The 17,811-nt window shown below is 40.5% G+C and overlaps 1 protein-coding gene across 2 annotated transcripts; it reads left to right on the top strand.

The window, feature by feature from the left end:
• The first annotated feature begins 1,327 nt into the window (after window positions 1-1,327).
• On the top strand, window positions 1,328-15,213 carry LOC122658009 (DNA-directed RNA polymerase II subunit RPB1). Of its 2 annotated transcripts, XM_043852844.1 has the most exons (14): window positions 1,328-1,530; window positions 1,654-1,917; window positions 7,176-7,475; window positions 7,584-7,742; window positions 8,023-8,184; window positions 8,265-8,485; window positions 8,575-8,716; window positions 8,809-9,144; window positions 9,246-9,532; window positions 9,608-9,866; window positions 9,953-13,014; window positions 13,296-13,367; window positions 14,799-14,852; window positions 14,972-15,213. In XM_043852844.1, exons 1-14 carry the CDS (start codon window positions 1,447-1,449, stop codon window positions 15,069-15,071), a joined length of 5,502 nt encoding a protein of 1,833 aa, XP_043708779.1. In that variant the 5' UTR covers window positions 1,328-1,446; the 3' UTR covers window positions 15,072-15,213. The 2 variants fall into 2 exon arrangements, with proteins under 2 accessions (XP_043708779.1, XP_043708780.1); XM_043852845.1 differs by lacking the exons at window positions 1,328-1,530; window positions 1,654-1,917; window positions 7,176-7,475; window positions 7,584-7,742 and having other exon boundaries at window positions 8,029-8,173; window positions 14,972-15,210.
• The last annotated feature ends 2,598 nt before the right edge of the window (window positions 15,214-17,811 follow it).

Below are 17,811 nucleotides of genomic sequence, written 5' to 3'. Positions count from 1 at the left end.
TGTGAGGACTCCATGAAGGGCTTCAAAGAGCACTTCCATTGGACTGTCAAGAAGTAATTGTGTGGACAGACTCCCAGGAGGTTGCAGATCGGCTTGAACATCCTACAGATCATCCCTGGCCATATCATCTCTACATTTGGTTTTTTGATATTTTCCAACTTATTTCATCCCTTCGGTTTGTAAGAATTATAAAACAACCTAGATCTTATATTACTCCAGTAAATACACTTTTCAAGTATGCTAGACTTAACAAAGTAGCTTCAGAGGACATTGATGTAAATAATGATATTATGTTTTAATGAATAAGCTTTCTTTCTATACCCAAAAAAAAAAAAAAAAAACATTTCAGAATACTTTGCTAATATTTGTGTAATGTGCTATTGAGGCGACAAAATGAGGAAGTACAATATAGAATCGTTATCCCCTCCAATTCACTGTCCCTTCAATTCCTTCAATTCCTCACATGGGGTAGAAATGACCATCCTACACCTGCCCAAAAATACTGCCCAAGGTGGGGTCCACTCCCCCCTATTAGAGGAATTGGAGGTGATAATTATTCGTACAGTATATTATTGGTCTAAGAAATTTTTTACTTTTGGAATAAAGTTCCATGTAGGGAGTGTATCACCCATTACTAGCCATAGAGATACGAAATGACCACCCTGCCCTCATGAAAAGATGAAATCCCATCCTTAAAAATGCCAACGTGTTTACTCTCATTGGCTACCGCTTGTACACAGAGGCCACCCTCCCCTACTATAGGGACCTTTATCCGCTGCTGTAACTGCAGCACAACAGTGGCCATGTGTGCACAGTGGAGACACATAGCCGCTTCTGTGCTGCACAATGCGCTCAACAACGGATAAAAATTCTTACTTTAATACTATGTACACCGATCGACCCTTTTCTTTTTGGATAAGGATCCTCTCTCGCACTGGCTGCCAGCCCATCCGTTGGATGTGACCTGGAGCCTCTCCTGCGCGGGAGAGGATCTGAATCCTTTCCCTTTTAGCCTTTTCTTTTCAAGAAATGACAGGTCAGCTCTTTAGTCAAACAGCAAGTAGGGAGTGCTACAGGATGCATAGCTGCGCATGCTGCGTACGTTAAGAGAAGGCGGTCCGTGGACTCCGTGTGAAGCGCTTAGGGCGGCCGTATCCTTCTATAAATACCACTGAAGGGAAGATTTGTAGCTCTGTTTCGTTCGTCGAATTTCTGAGGGCCTTTTTCTCTGAAGAAGGTTAATGGAGAAATGGGTTGGTTATTTGTCATCTGAAAATGAAAAAGAAACGTTAATAAAATTGAAAATTGAAATTGGAATCTCAACTGAAATTGTATCAGAGGAATAACTGCCAGGCTCTTTCTCTTCCCTCTTTCTCTACCTGAAACCCTAGTTTTGTTTTATTTTACTTTTCATTTTGTGAGTTCCTTCTCTATTGATCTGTCGCCATGGATACGCGATACCAGTTTTCCCCGGCGGAGGTCAAGAAAGTACGCCGAGTTCAGTTTGGCATAATAAGTGCTGATGAAATTGTAATCTTCCATGACACTCGCCTTGTCTCTTCAGATTAGTTAGTTTTTTTAGGGTTTCTGGTTTGGTCTCGCTTCTTGTTGTATTGTTTTTTTAACGATGTTCATCTTATGTTTTCTCTGCAGAGGCAAATGTCAGTGGTGCAGATCGAGCACAGCGAGACGACCGAGAAGGGAAAGCCGAAGCCTGGTGGCTTGAGCGACCCTCGACTCGGTACCATTGATCGGAAGGTGAAGTGTGAGACCTGTAATGCTAACATGGCGGAATGTCCTGGGCATTTTGGGCACCTTGAGCTTGCTAAGCCTATGTTTCATATCGGATTCATGAAGACTGTACTCAGTATCATGAGATGTGTTTGCTTCAACTGTTCTAAAATTCTTATCGATGAGGTACCCCCTGACTGGTTATTCTTTCTACGTTTGCTTTATTTGCTGTAAATTTTGATGAATTCTTCACTTCTTGTTTTGTGCCTGATTTATTCAGACAAAATTGGATTGAAGTTTGGGTACTATAGGGGTTTATATGCCGATATTCTTCTACAAACTACCTTGTAAGGAAGATTTTGCATGTTCGACCGAAATCTAATTCCCTATCCTATAAGATATCCTTGAAGCTAATTATCAAGTCCTTATTGCTTATTAAAGAAAGCCATGATAGTTGCCCCGGCAATGGCTTAATTCCAATGGAGGAAACCATTGGACACTGAAGTGGGTAATATGGGACAAGCATTTACACATTGTTCCGAGAGTAGCTTTATCCCATTTTTGCTAACTTCTTATGGGTTCGGCATAAGCATTGTGAAGGATTGAAGTTTGGGTACTAAAGGGGTTTATATGCCGATATTCTTCTACAAACTACCTTGTAAGGAAGATTTTACATGTTCGACTGAAATCTAATTCCTTATCCTATAAGATATCCTTGAAGCTAAGTATCAAGTCGTTATTGCTTATTAAAGAAAGCCATGATAGTTGCCCCGGCAATGGCTTAATTCCAATGGAGGAAACCATTGAACACTTCAGTGGGTAATATGGGACAAGCATTTACCCATTGTTCTGAGAGTAGCTTTATCCCATTTTTGCTAACTTCTTATGGGTTCGGCATAAGCATTGAAGGATGATATGGTATTCAAGTTGATTTATGTGTCTGAGTTGTCCAGGTTCTTCTTATTTGTAAGGCTTTTGATGTTGGGGATCAGGTATGGTTGCCTTATTAATGTAGTCCTAGATGGGTAGGAGACCTATTAGGAGCCAGACAACAGGATCAATAGCAAAAGGGGTTACTGGTTCGAATGGACAGCTCTAGGTTTTAGGCTAATTCTAGGGTTTAGGATGGGAATTTGGATATGGGTCTTATATGACTTTAATATGCAGGTCTAGGGGGTTATTATGGGATAAAAATAATTGAATTTGGGAAGGTTTTAAAATTCTGCAATTTTGGACAGAATTGAGTTGCAGGTTTTAGGTTTAATGGAGTGGAGGAATGGAGGGGTTGTAGAGGAGACTAAGGGCTAGGTTTAAGGCCGAGTGTAGGTAGAGGTGTGGGGAATATAGGCTGGAAGTAGGGTTTGAAAGTGATGGCTAAATCTGGAGTTATGGGGGAATCCTAGTGGAGGTAGGAGTGCAGGTTTAATGGAGAATTAGGGTTTGATGGATGGAGGGGACTGTAGATTAGGTCTAAGTAGAAGAAGGTTTAAAATAAAAACAGATTCAAACTCACTGTATTGCCGGAACAATGGCAGCAGCTTGATGAGTTGAGAGAACCTCCCGATCTTCACAATGCAAGGAGTCGCAGGAGTCCACCCACCCTATCTACCTTGAGATCCACAAGAATATACACTCACAAAGAGCAGCAGCAATGGCAGCAAGCATAAAACTAATTTTTATTAATCAAAATTTGTATGTAATGCTGGCCTCACTTACAAACTTATATAGAAGATTCAAAAATAGACTTAGACACTAAAAAGGAATGGCCTAACCCTATACCTAACCTATTAGGTAACTTAAACCAAATAGGAAACTAAAATACTAAAAGAAATAGACTCAAAACATGGCTGGACTTATAGAGTCCTAATCCAACCCAACTTACATCACATGACCACTTAACCAAGTTACATGATCACTTAAATTGAACTAATTGGATGCAATTAATTTGAACCGATTCAATTAAAAAACATAAAAATAAACTAAGTAGTGGGCTAATCCCGTATGCAGCCTATATACCCATATTTTAAGCCCATAAAAGTGGCCTATTACATTAGAAACCCATGGGATCAAAGGTCCAACATGTATGTAACCCAACCCTAGACTTATTCCCAATGAAACAAGCCCTATTTGGTGATGAATCTGCATCACCTATTAATTAGAGTTTTGAGTTATTCCCACACCCCAAATTTCATTGATTGATGAAAGCAACGAAAGATCTCTTTTAAAAGATGGTTAAAAGATTCTTCTGGGACATGCCTTGCTAATTTGTGGATGTAATGCATGTATGCATAAGTGGTTTTATCAGATAACACCACCCGCTTATACTATCAATGGGTGTACTTCTTGTTAGGGCTGACTCCTTGGTTGTGGTAAAACGGGAGAGGGGTAGAAGGAATTCCACATATATTCAGATGATTTTTCAAAGTACATTTGGATGGGTGGGGGGATCTGTTTTATGATGTCAGTTCTATGAGCCTTGATAGAATGATTCTTACGTCTTCTTGATGGGCTTCTAGAGGGATTAGGTTCAGAAACTCAGTTGAAAACCAGCATTGTAATGAAGAGAAAAAAGACCAGATACGGTAGGTGATATAGTTTGATTTCACTTCTATTTTAGTTTTAGAATATGATTAGGGAACTTCCATTTTTTTTCTTTATATATATCAGCATGTAACCATGGATTCTTTGAATTGAATGAATTGACGAGTTTGAGTGTGCTGTTGCAGTAAGTGTTCCCTTTCTTTTTTTCACTCTCCCTGCATTGACCCAGGAAAATAAATCCTAGTAGCTGTCTCCTACTTAAGCTCTCAAAATAAATATTGCATTTTAATCCCAAAATAGCAGTAAATAAAAATCCTAAAATATCCTACTAACCGAAGACCCAGATTGGACCCGGTTCATCTCCATCTGGAAACCCAAATGGGTTTGGATTGGTCCAAAGTAGTGCACCTGCATCAAAATTATTCTTAATCTCACATATCAATGGAGGCAACAGCAATAATTCCTTCATCATATTCGTGGGTAGGGCTGAGTTCAATCCTTCCATGTAGCTCTCTTAATCCTTTCAATTCACTGTTTCTTTCACCTTCCTTCTACCATCTCCTTTTCTTTCTCGTTACTCTGTTACCAGGCGGTATTGGCAGCCTCAAAAGTGGAGGTTGAACTCCTTGATTTGCTTCGGATCAGCCTGTGATTTAGGACATACTTCCTATGTTATAAACGATCCATCTTGTACGGTTTGGGGTCGAAATTGGATATCAGTTGGAAGTTCTTATCAGAACTTAAGTTCTGGTTTCTAGTTCACCAACTCTCGTCTTCGGAGATTTATTTTTCATTAAATGGTTGTTGATTTGGCCTGCTGTTAATCATTCACAAGAGATCTAAGGTTTAGGGATTTCCTCTTGAATTTTACATTGAAAGACTTCCATTTGTAGGAGTTCTCCTACCTGAACCGAGTCTGGGTTCTGCCATTAGCGTCGCAGTCGTAATGTTGAAGGAGGTGCCCTTCAATTAGAACTCTCATCTTCTGTTATTTATGATTGTGCCCTTACTTTTTAAGCTGTTTTGATTGCATATTTACCAAATTGCTGTAGTTCGCTAGGCCCATTATTGATCCGAACAGTGTTTTTTGGAACCCTGGATTGCATTAAGTATGCACAAGAAGATAATAAAAACCAAAATACTGGATGCACACATACTTATTATTATTATTATTTTGGGTCTTGTTGAATAAAGAAGAAGATAAAAGAAGAAAAGATATGAATCAGGAATCCCACCTGATCTTTAGAGCTGGCATCCCACCAAACCCTAGTTTGGAATCCCACCAAGCCTTCCTTGGCATCTCACCAAGGGTATCACTGCATCTCACAATATATTATTCTGAATCTAACGTATCAATGGAGGCAAAAGCAATAATTCCTTTCATCAAATTTGTTGTTAGGGCTGTAGCCCTTTACAAACTTTTATAAGACTCAATAACTGACTTGCTCAAAAAAATGAAAGAAAGGCCTAAATCAATCCTAAACTGATAAGGTAACATAAATTGACTAGGAAACTAAAATAATAATGGAAACTTACCCAAAGAAGGACTCTAACTAAACTAATGAAGTAATCTTGTATCCTACCTCCTACCCATGTTTTAGGCCCATTACAATGAATACTCATTGGACCAATGGCCCAACACCTTTGAACAATCATCTATTTCATTCTAATCCAATAGAAGAACTGCTAAGGAAATTCTTTTTTATGTTGACTAGTACAATTTGGAACACTATTTTCCATGTGGTAGTTTGATGCAGTAGCACTACAGTGGTTGGACAGACATGACCGGGTTTGGAAACCCAAGCGCAGACGGAACTGGCCCAACCCATGTTTTTAGACCAACAAGGGTTGGTAGGGTTTGTTTTGTAATCTTTACTCTTTTATTTTACCATGTTTTACTTTGGGTAGGTTTCGTAGGAGGTAGAGTTCAATTCCATTTTAGTTTTAGTATTGGATTAGAGTTTTTGTTTCTTTTATTTATTGGGTGTGGCATGTCTGCTGGTTGCGAGGTCTCTCTCTCTCTAGCAAATCTTTATTTCACTTGGTGAGTTTTCTTCCCTCTCTTCTTCTCCCTTATTCCTCTCCTTCTTCTTTTCTTCTTATCCTTGATGGTACTATTAGGTTGGAAGATAAAATTCCAGAACTCAGTGAGATTTGGAGGTTTACTTTCTTACCCCAAAAGACCTAACCTTTAGTCCCTTGGCCCCTACAATTTCCTCTGCTTAGAGATTCAGTTCTGGAATCTCAGATCTTCCTACTGTTACCGCCAGTTTCTGTTTCAGGTTTTTATTGTTAAATTAATAGTTGACTCTGGGAACCAATGTAGATTAATCTTAAGAGGGTTAGATGTTAGGAACCTATGTTTAAATTTTCTCCTTGAAAGGGCTTGTATTGAACAAGTTATCCCTCTTGAAACCAGACTGGTTTTCGGCCTCCCTTTGCTGTCAAGAGGTTGAAGACAACCTCAACTGTGTGTAATTTCTAACTTTTTCTTTCTTAGTTTACAAAGTTGCGCCTCCCTCCCTCTCTTATCCTCTTTTGTCCCTAATTTAAGTTCCAAGTTTATCCCTATTGAATAAATATTATTTCCCTTTGTGTCCTTGGCTCTTTTATTTACCAAGTTACCCCTTGAAGAGTCCAATTAATTACGAGATTGCTACTCCCATTACATATTGATCTATCTAGGCACTTTGGGTAAGCCCATAGCTATCCCTAACGGGGTTTTCAAATCTGGGATTGCGTGATAGCTTCCAAGAGAATGGATGTTATTTGTCTTTATTTCCCAATTCCCACTCTCGTTTCTGTTACGATTTTGTTTTTAGAATTTTTTATGATGTTCTTTGAGTTCTGAAATCAATATAATTGTTGCTTTCAACTTTCTTATTGGATAATGGATTTTCCAGGACGATCACAAGTTTAAGCAAGCTCTTCGGATTAGAAATCCAAAACATAGACTTAGGAAGATTCTGGATGCCTGTAAGAACAAGGCCAAATGTGAAGGTGGTGATGATATAAATGTTGAAGGTCAAGAGTCTGAAGAACCAGTGAAGAAGAGTCGGGGGGGCTGTGGTGCCCAACAACCGAAGCTCACCATTGAAGGTATGAAAATGGTTGCGGAATACAAGGCTCAGAGGAAGAAAAGTGATGACCAGGATCAACTTCCTGAACCTGTTGAAAGAAAACAACAGCTTTCTGCAGAAAGGGTAATTCATTCTGCAAATGCCTTTTGTTATGCTTTCTCATGTTACCATATATTCTTCTACTTTTTCTGCTGTAGTTTAGTTATGATAACATTCTTCTGTATGTTCCAGGTTTTAAGTGTTCTAAAGAGGATAAGTGACGAAGACTGTCTAAAATTAGGTCTGAATCCTGAATATGCCCGCCCAGATTGGATGATTTTACAAGTCCTTCCAATTCCTCCTCCTCCTGTGAGACCTTCTGTCATGATGGATACTTCATCAAGGAGTGAGGCAAGCTCCCTTTCTTCTGTTTTATTTAAAAGTCGTTTTAAATTCAAAATGTTTGCTCTAGGATCACATAACATTCCTTTGACATTGTTATAGAGGATTTTATTTTACGGGGTCTAGTTATGATTGATGGATGGTATTTAGGTCTTGGACAATATTTGAGATGACATATGTCAGTTTATATGTTTTATTTTTTTAAAGGATTTTGTGCAATGACATTGTAATAATATATGGCCTCATAAATCTTGAAAAGTTTTCCTCTCTTTTTCTTTCCTTGAATTAGGATGATTTGACCCATCAGTTGGCGATGATCATTAGACATAATGAGAATCTGAGGAGACAGGAGAGAAATGGAGCTCCAGCACACATAATCTCTGAATTTGCACAGTTATTGCAATTCCACATAGCCACATATTTTGATAATGAGCTTCCAGGTCAGCCCAGGGTATGTGTTCTTGTATATATACTTCCATTAGTTTGTTGATATTTGATTAGGATCATTTGAGAATCTTGGTTATTGTTCAGGCTACACAGCGATCTGGAAGGCCTATTAAATCAATTTGTAGCAGGCTTAAGGCCAAGGAAGGTCGGATTAGAGGCAACTTGATGGGCAAACGTGTAGATTTTTCAGCACGGACAGTCATTACACCAGATCCAACCATCAACATTGATCAGTTGGGGGTGCCATGGAGCATTGCTTTAAACTTAACGTATCCAGAAACTGTGACTCCATATAACATTGAAAGGTATGGGGTTTTTTATGCATGTTATTCAGTACTTGTATATACTTATCTGCATATATTGTTTGTTATCAATTAATCCCTACACTTGCCAGGTTGAAAGAACTTGTTGAATTTGGGCCTCATCCTCCACCGGGAAAAACCGGTGCCAAGTATATCATTAGAGAAGATGGGCAGAGGCTAGATCTTCGGTACTTGAAGAAAAGTAGTGATCACCATCTGGAGCTTGGTTACAAGGCAAGTTGTTGCTTTGTTTACTTTTGTTCAGAGGGTGTTGATTTCTTCCTGGTTCTTATATGTTCTTTGAACTTGAAATATCTTGGTTGCAGGTTGAGAGACACCTTCAGGATGGAGATTTTGTTCTTTTTAATCGACAACCAAGTCTCCATAAAATGTCTATAATGGGACACAGAATCAAGATTATGCCATACTCAACCTTTCGCTTGAACTTGTCAGTGACTTCGCCATACAATGCTGATTTTGATGGTGATGAAATGAACATGCATGTTCCTCAGTCATTTGAAACAAGGGCAGAAGTCTTGGAGCTCATGATGGTACCTAAATGTATTGTGTCGCCTCAATCAAATAGGCCTGTTATGGGCATTGTCCAGGATACACTGTTAGGATGCCGAAAGATAACCAAAAGAGACACATTCATTGAGAAGGTGATGGCAGCAGCCAGCAGGCAGTTGTACTTTGCTTCCTTTGCTGTACTATGTTTCTTTACTACTATTCTGAGTCTTGATATTTTCTTGGATTTTTGCAGGATGTTTTTATGAATATCTTGATGTGGTGGGAGGATTTTGATGGAAAAATACCTGCTCCAGCAATTTTGAAGCCTAGACCTCTTTGGACGGGAAAGCAAGTGTTTAATCTTATCATTCCAAAACAGATAAATCTCTTGAGAGTATCAGCTTGGCACTCGGAGTCTGAAACAGGATTTATAACTCCAGGTGATACTCAAGTTCGAATAGAGAAAGGGGAGCTTCTGTCAGGCACTCTTTGTAAAAAGGCACTTGGAACATCTACTGGAAGTCTTATTCACGTAATCTGGTATGTGTTGTTATTAGAAGACCTGGAAACCATAACGATTGGTACTGTAGCTTTCTTACATGTTTATCTCTACAGGGAAGAGGTTGGTCCAGATGCAGCCCGCAAATTTTTGGGACATACTCAATGGCTTGTTAACTATTGGCTTCTGCAGAATGCTTTTAGTATTGGAATTGGGGACACAATTGCTGATGCGGCGACCATGGAAAAAATCAATGAAACAATATCTAAAGCAAAGAATGAAGTGAAAGAACTTATCAGGGCTGCTCAGGAAAAGCAGCTGGAGCCTGAACCTGGTAGAACGATGATGGATTCATTTGAAAACAGAGTCAACCAGGTGTGTGCGTGGAAAATGTTCCTCCCCTCCCCCATTTGTCGGGTACACTACTTTGCTTATTTTTCTGACAAATCTGTTGTTTTCAGGTGTTAAACAAAGCTCGTGATGATGCTGGTAGTAGTGCCCAGAAGAGCTTGTCAGAGAGTAACAATCTCAAGGCAATGGTTACTGCAGGTTCAAAGGGTAGTTTCATTAATATTTCACAAATGACTGCTTGTGTCGGACAGCAGAATGTTGAAGGTAAGCGTATTCCTTTTGGGTTCATAGATCGAACATTACCCCATTTCACCAAGGATGACTATGGGCCTGAAAGTCGTGGCTTTGTGGAGAACTCGTATCTGCGTGGGTTGACACCACAGGAGTTCTTTTTCCATGCTATGGGAGGTAGGGAAGGTTTAATTGATACTGCAGTCAAGACCTCTGAAACTGGGTATATCCAAAGGCGACTCGTGAAGGCTATGGAGGATATAATGGTCAAATATGATGGGACTGTCAGGAACTCACTGGGGGATGTTATTCAGTTTCTTTATGGAGAAGATGGTATGGATGCTGTTTGGATTGAAACACAGAAGTTGGACTCCCTAAAAATGAAGAAATCTGAGTTTAGCAAGGTTTTCAGATATGAGATTGATGATGAAAACTGGAACCCCAGTTATATGTTACCAGAACATGTTGAAGATCTGAAAACCATTCGGGAGTTCCGCAATGTCTTTGATGCAGAAGTTCAGAAACTGGAAGCGGATAGGTACCAGCTTGGCACAGAGATTGCCACAACGGGTGATAACTCCTGGCCTATGCCGGTGAACCTCAAGCGGCTTATATGGAATGCACAGAAAACATTCAAGGTTGACTTGAGGAGGCCATCTGATATGCATCCTATGGAGATTGTGGAGGCTGTTGATAAACTTCAGGAGAGGCTGAAGGTTGTTCCTGGTGATGATTTTCTGAGTATGGAAGCCCAGAAAAACGCCACCCTTTTTTTTAACATCTTGCTTCGTAGTACATTTGCCAGTAAAAGGGTATTGAAAGAATACAGGCTTACACGTGAAGCGTTTGAGTGGGTTATTGGTGAGATAGAATCTCGTTTCTTACAGTCACTAGTTGCCCCAGGAGAAATGATTGGGTGTGTTGCTGCTCAATCTATTGGCGAGCCTGCTACTCAAATGACTTTGAACACCTTCCATTATGCTGGTGTCAGTGCGAAGAATGTCACTCTGGGTGTTCCTAGGCTGAGGGAAATTATTAATGTTGCTAAAAAAATCAAAACTCCTTCACTGTCTGTTTACCTGAAGCCTGAAGTGAACAAGACAAAAGAGAGGGCGAAGAATGTCCAATGTGCTCTGGAATACACTACTCTGCGGAGTGTGACCCAAGCTACTGAAGTGTGGTATGATCCAGATCCAATGAGCACCATAATTGAAGAGGATGTTGATTTTGTCAAGTCATACTATGAAATGCCAGATGAAGAGGTTGCCCCAGAGAAAATTTCTCCCTGGCTTCTTCGCATCGAGTTAAATCGTGAGATGATGGTGGATAAAAAACTGAGTATGGCTGACATAGCAGAGAAGATTAATCTTGAATTTGATGATGATTTAACTTGTATATTTAATGATGACAATGCTGAGAAGCTGATCCTCCGCATCCGCATAATGAATGATGAGGCTCCAAAGGGTGAATTGCAGGATGAATCTGCCGAGGATGATGTTTTCCTAAAAAAGATTGAGAGTAACATGCTGACTGAAATGGCCCTTCGAGGTATCCCAGATATCAATAAAGTTTTTATCAAGTCAGGAAAAGTAAATAGATTCGACGAGAGTGAAGGGTTTAAGCCAGAAGTTGAGTGGATGCTGGATACTGAAGGCGTCAATCTTTTAGCTGTTATGTGTCATGAGGATGTCGATGCCACACGGACAACAAGTAACCACTTGATTGAAGTGATTGAAGTTTTGGGAATAGAGGCTGTTCGTCGAGCACTTTTAGATGAGTTGAGAGTGGTTATATCTTTTGATGGATCTTATGTAAATTATAGGCACCTGGCCATCCTCTGTGATACCATGACTTATCGGGGTCACCTGATGGCCATCACCCGTCATGGTATTAATCGGAATGATACTGGGCCAATGATGAGATGCTCATTTGAAGAAACTGTGGACATTCTTCTCGATGCGGCTGTTTATGCTGAAACAGATCATCTAAGGGGTGTTACTGAGAATATTATGCTAGGTCAGCTTGCTCCAATCGGCACTGGTGATTGTGCCTTGTATCTGAATGATCAGATGTTGCAGCAAGCCATTGAACTCCAACTCCCTAGTTATATGGAAGGTTTGGATTTTGGCATGACACCTTCCCGTTCACCGATTACTGGAACTCCATATAATGAGGGCATGATGTCACCTAGTTATTTGCTGAGCCCAAATATTCGTTCTTCACCTATATCAGATGCTCAATTTTCTCCTTATGTCGGTGGAATGGCATTCTCACCTACTTCATCCCCAGGCTACAGTCCATCTTCTCCTGGATACAGCCCCACCTCTCCTGGTTATAGCCCCACCTCTCCTGGCTACAGCCCCACCTCACCAGGTTACAGCCCCACTTCCCCAACATACAGCCCCAGCTCTCCTGGTTACAGTCCAACCAGTCCTGCATATTCTCCGACAAGTCCATCGTATTCCCCAACCTCACCCAGCTATAGTCCTACCTCACCGAGCTACAGCCCTACCTCTCCCAGTTACAGCCCTACATCTCCCAGTTACAGCCCTTCTTCTCCCAGTTACAGCCCTACTTCTCCAGCCTATAGTCCTACTTCTCCGGCCTATAGTCCGACATCTCCTGCATACAGTCCAACCTCACCATCTTATAGCCCAACATCGCCATCATACAGCCCGACCTCACCATCGTACAGCCCGACCTCGCCATCATACAGCCCGACCTCTCCATCATACAGCCCAACCTCTCCTGCATATAGCCCGACATCTCCAGGGTACAGCCCGACCTCACCAAGTTACAGCCCGACATCTCCAAGCTACAGTCCAACGTCTCCAAGTTACAATCCTCCATCTGCAAAATACAGTCCATCACTGGCGTACTCCCCAAGTAGCCCGAGGCTGTCACCCACCAGTCCATATAGTCAGTCGTCTCCAAATTACAGGTAAGTTGCAATGTGCTGCCTATCGAAATTTCAAAGCTGGTTTCTGCACTGTTTTCTATGGTAGACTATAAATGACAAATTAACTGGCTATAAATTCATCCAACTCAAGTCAGCTAGTTTTTCCTTAGATATTATTTTTATCATAAACTATTGTTATTTTTTTTTCTTGGGTTGTATTGATAATTCTATCTTTGGGCTCTTAAATTTTGCGATGAATTGTTTTTTCCTATTCTGTACAGTAGCTGCTATAAGTTCTCTCAACTGCCTTTTTTTTTTGGCAGTCCAACATCGCCATCTTATTCGCCAACTTCTCCATCTTATTCCCCACCAAGCCCCACCTACAGTCCTAGCAGGTAAGCTCTATTTTCTCACTGTTTTCAAGTCTAGCTTAATTTCATTGGTATGTTACACATTTCCTTTTTATTGTTGGGTATTTATATCTTTGTTCAGTCCATATTCTATGTATTTTTTATAACCTAAGGATTTCAGAATTGTTGCGCGCATTGTATGAATAATTAGAAGGGGAAATTAAGAAAATTAATTACGAGATAAGTAGGTTTAAAATTTATTTTACATCCACCAGGTTCGAGTTTGGATAGATTTACTTAACCCCCAAAGTTAATTGTTGCTCATGCGGCCTAAGAAGAAAACAAAACTGAACTTCCTAAAATACACAACCGTCACTTCATCTTCTCTCTACATGTTTTTTTATTCTTTTTCCCCTGTTTTTTACATATTTTTATTCAGTTCTTTCGTTTTTAATCATATGTGGGACCCAACACAACCACCTCCTTTCTCCGCAGAAGGCCACACCATCCCCTGCCTGCAACCCCCTCACCTTGCCCCGCAACTCCACCCCCATCTGCAACACCCCCTCCCTCTCTTGCTCTAACTCTTTCCGACCCTGCTTCCCTGTCCTCCACCATGCTCTCATCAACTCCACCCCATCCCCTGCTTCTCTGCCCTTCACTGTCAACCCTGCCCCACCCCGTGTTCAAGCCCTCTTCCCTCCATCCTAGTCTGCACCACCCCCAACCCCACCCCGGATCTGTATCCCCTGCAATTCCATGCCCGGTCTAGTTCACCTAGTCCCCCTAACAAGGGGTTCGCAATGACCATTCCACCCCTGCCCGAACATACTGCCCGGGTGGGGTCCACCCCCCTCTTATTACAGGCACTAGGGAACTGGACCTGGCAGGGAATGGCAGGAGATAATTTTCCCCCCACCCCTGCTTCTTTTCCCAATATTTGTTCAGTATTGGGCTGGATTGGAGGGGAACTAGCAGCAGCAGCCTGACTAGGAACCAGCTTGGATTTGTGGGTTCATCCCCATGGAAGCTTCTTGTTGCCTGTCCCAGAACCAACCCATTCTGTTTACTAATCTGTTCTAAAATACAGATCCAGATCCAGAACGGGACCAATATTGTAATAGTTGGGTTGGTTCCAGTTCTTAACAGCTTGGTTCTGGTCCTAATTGACACTTGAGGCCATATAATCCACATTTATTTCTGAGAAAGAATATAATATATAAGTTTTTCTTTTTTTTAAAGTAGTATTTCTCTCCCCCCCCAAAAAAAGTAGTTTTGCGCTTGCAGTGCTGGGTATACCTCTGGCATACTAAAGGTTTTCAGTTCCTTCAGTGGTTCATCAAGAAAGCATTACCTTGTAGATATGGAAAGAGAGCTGGGGATTCTGTTTGTGTGCATGCATTTATTTCTTTGATTGGCAATGGTATTTGGCTTGTGAACTAGTTCTGCAATTTATATATTGTTCCCTTTTGGCAGTCCGTACAATTCTGGTGTCAGTCCAGATTACAGCCCTAGTTCTCCTCAGTACAGGTGAGTCTCTAACTATAGTTTTTCTCTCTGATATTTTAGCCAGTAATTTTGGAAGCTGATGAAACTCAATAGCACAGATTTATTATCTTCTTCTTAACTCTGCAACCATTTCATTGCAGTCCAAGTGCGGGTTATTCTCCGACTGCGCCAGGCTATTCACCTTCATCTACCAGCCAGTACACCCCACAAGCCAACAAAGATGAAGGGAGCACCCGCTGAAGAATACATATTCTGTAGTAGATAGAATGTAACTCTTTTAGATGGACAAAAATATGCGGACTTTCAAAACCTAGATAAATGGTCATTTGAGGAAATTGGGGATTCTTAGAATATGATTTGTGTGCATATAAGATCGGGAAGTAACTCCCATTCCCAACAAAGTTTGGGAAGGATGGTGGGAAAGCTAATTGGCTGTATCCTTCTGATAAGTTGTTTTAGTTAGTAACTGAAATTGTGATAGAACTCCATTATGAGGACTCTTTGCTGTTGGGGAGCGGCTCTTTCCTAATGTATCATATTGTTATCCTCCCACTTACAATCGTTGTAATCTGAGAAGATACTGTATTTGTAGAATTCTGGATTCGAGTGGAAGCAGCACTCCAATAGAAATCTGGGTGAAGGTAGGGATGTAAATGGATAACCGAAATCCAAATCCGAATTCGCATCCGTATTCGTTTAGGGGCATCCGTATTCATTTAGAGATATCCGAAAAATAATCCGAATATTCCGATTAAAATCCGTCCGAAAAAAAATCCGAATACTTAATAATAAAAAATTAAGTAAATAATGATTTTTAGGGTTTTTGAAGATTAAACAAGTTCTAGAATATGATGAAAAGAGAATCATGATCTAAGAGATATGGATTGAGAGAGAATTATCTCCGCTAGGGGGAGGAAGGTCCGGGTTACACAAGGCAGATATGTAAACGGATGGTCAAAAATCCGAATCCGATCCGCATCCGAATCCGTTTAGAGGTATCCGTATTCGGCCAGGGAATATCCGGCTCCGATCACATCCGATCCGTATCCGATCCGAATCCGATCCGTTTACATCCCTAGGTGAAGGGATCTAAATACCTAATGAAGGTTTAATCTGGTACCACCCCTTCACTGGCTGGGGAAGGTCCTGTTGGTTGAACCCGGGAACCTGGTTGAAGTAATTGTTACTCTCAACGTGGGAAAATTATCACCTCCAGTTTGCTGATCGGCCCAGTTCCCCAGTTCCTCTAATAGGGGGATGGTGGACCCCACCCGGGCAGGGTGTTTGGGCATGGGTAGAGAGGTCATTTCAGCCCCCCTTTATTAGAGGAACTGGGGAACTGGGCCGGTCAGCAAACTGGAGGTGATAAAGATCCCTCAACGTGTGAATCTGTTTGTTATGCCGGGGTTTTCCCCCTTCGTCCTAAGCTCCTCCAAGTGCAGTGTGGGGAATCCAATCTTTTCTCAATGTTCAATTTGAATTTTCTGTTGAACCTTTCTGGAACTCTAATAAAAGTTGTGATCATTCGAAAGACTAATTGTCTCAAGACCAAAAGGAAAATTGCATTTGCCTGAAAGGGAAAAGTAATTTGCTAGAACATATATAAATTTACCTAATTTCTATTTTAAATTCTGTATTGTCTTCAAAAAGTGAGACTGATGGTATCTTGTTATGGGTGTGAATGGCACATTTGTATGACACTAGCTCTCACCCTTTTTTTTTTTGTGTTTTTTATTTAGTCTTCATTGAATCGAAGTTAAATATGGTTCATCGTTATTATGTAATAAATTTTTTTTAAGCTGTAAGTTGATCATGGCCCTTGATTAGGGTAGTCCAAAAAAAAATTTAGTTATTTTTTAAATAAAAATCAAAGTCTCAAGTACGGTACACCATCAGATGCATTTTAAAGGTTCACGATACAAATTTCAGAAATACAATACAAAATTTATAAAGCTCCATTTGATTCTTTTTTATTTTTTTTCGTGGTCTAAACTATAAAGAGTAGACATTTTCTTTAAAATAGGAATTTTTTCCTCTGTTACCAAATGATTTTGAAAACATGCCAACTAGGTCTTGCGTGGTTGATTCAGAGCCATGGTTTTGAAAGCATGCCACCCGGGCAGTGTGTTCGGGCAGGGGGTAGGGTGGTCATTTTCACTCGCTATTAGAGGGCACTTGGAGATATGGACCGGGCAGAAAAATGAAGCAGATAATGATCCAACAAAAGGTGTGGTAAAGACTGATTTTTAATCCAAACTAGGGGCAAATCTATATGATACGGGCAGATCTGAATTGGTATCGGTGTACCGATTGGGGTCATTGTACATCTGCTTTTATGGCAATTTGAGGTCAACTACTTGGGCGCAGGTACATGCCACGCTGTAGCATCGGTTAGTGTTCCTTTTTTCATGTATTTTTTTTTAAAAGGAAAAGAATGATATTTAGCCGTGTGGTCTGCATGGCTCTTGTGCCTAGACATAGAAGCATGCGGAAGTACTGTCTTGCCCCCATGGAACGGTGAAAATTCCACCGAAGGCAATGCTTGCACGCATGCTCCCATTGGCCAGTGTGGGTTTGTGCAAGCTCTAGAGACCCAGATAACTATTTCTTTCCTTAAAAAGAAATTATAGATGTAATAATTATAAGATTGAGTTTTCCTCAATCAGGGTGAATGAAAATCCGCGTTCTTTCTCATTCATTGAGACAGATTCATCTGGATGGGTATGGAGAGGGTATTTTGAATGTTCACCGAGTGGTGGAGGAAAACTTTATCCATAATTAAAAAAATTACAAATGATTTTAAATTATAATCAAAGCAGATTATCATTATTTAAATTTGTTCTTTTTTCTTTGGGGGGTTAGAAATTACTTTAAATTTGTTCTGATCCTTACTAAACATTAAAACCACATGGGTATACAAAATATGATTATCCCAAGAAGCTAGTTTGCAACTAAATGCATAAGCATTCAGATCAGTTTA

This window comes from Telopea speciosissima, chromosome 4 (assembly GCF_018873765.1).
Source record: "Telopea speciosissima isolate NSW1024214 ecotype Mountain lineage chromosome 4, Tspe_v1, whole genome shotgun sequence".
Lineage (NCBI taxonomy): Eukaryota > Viridiplantae > Streptophyta > Magnoliopsida > Proteales > Proteaceae > Telopea > Telopea speciosissima.
This window is presented reverse-complemented; position numbering and strand designations above follow the sequence as displayed.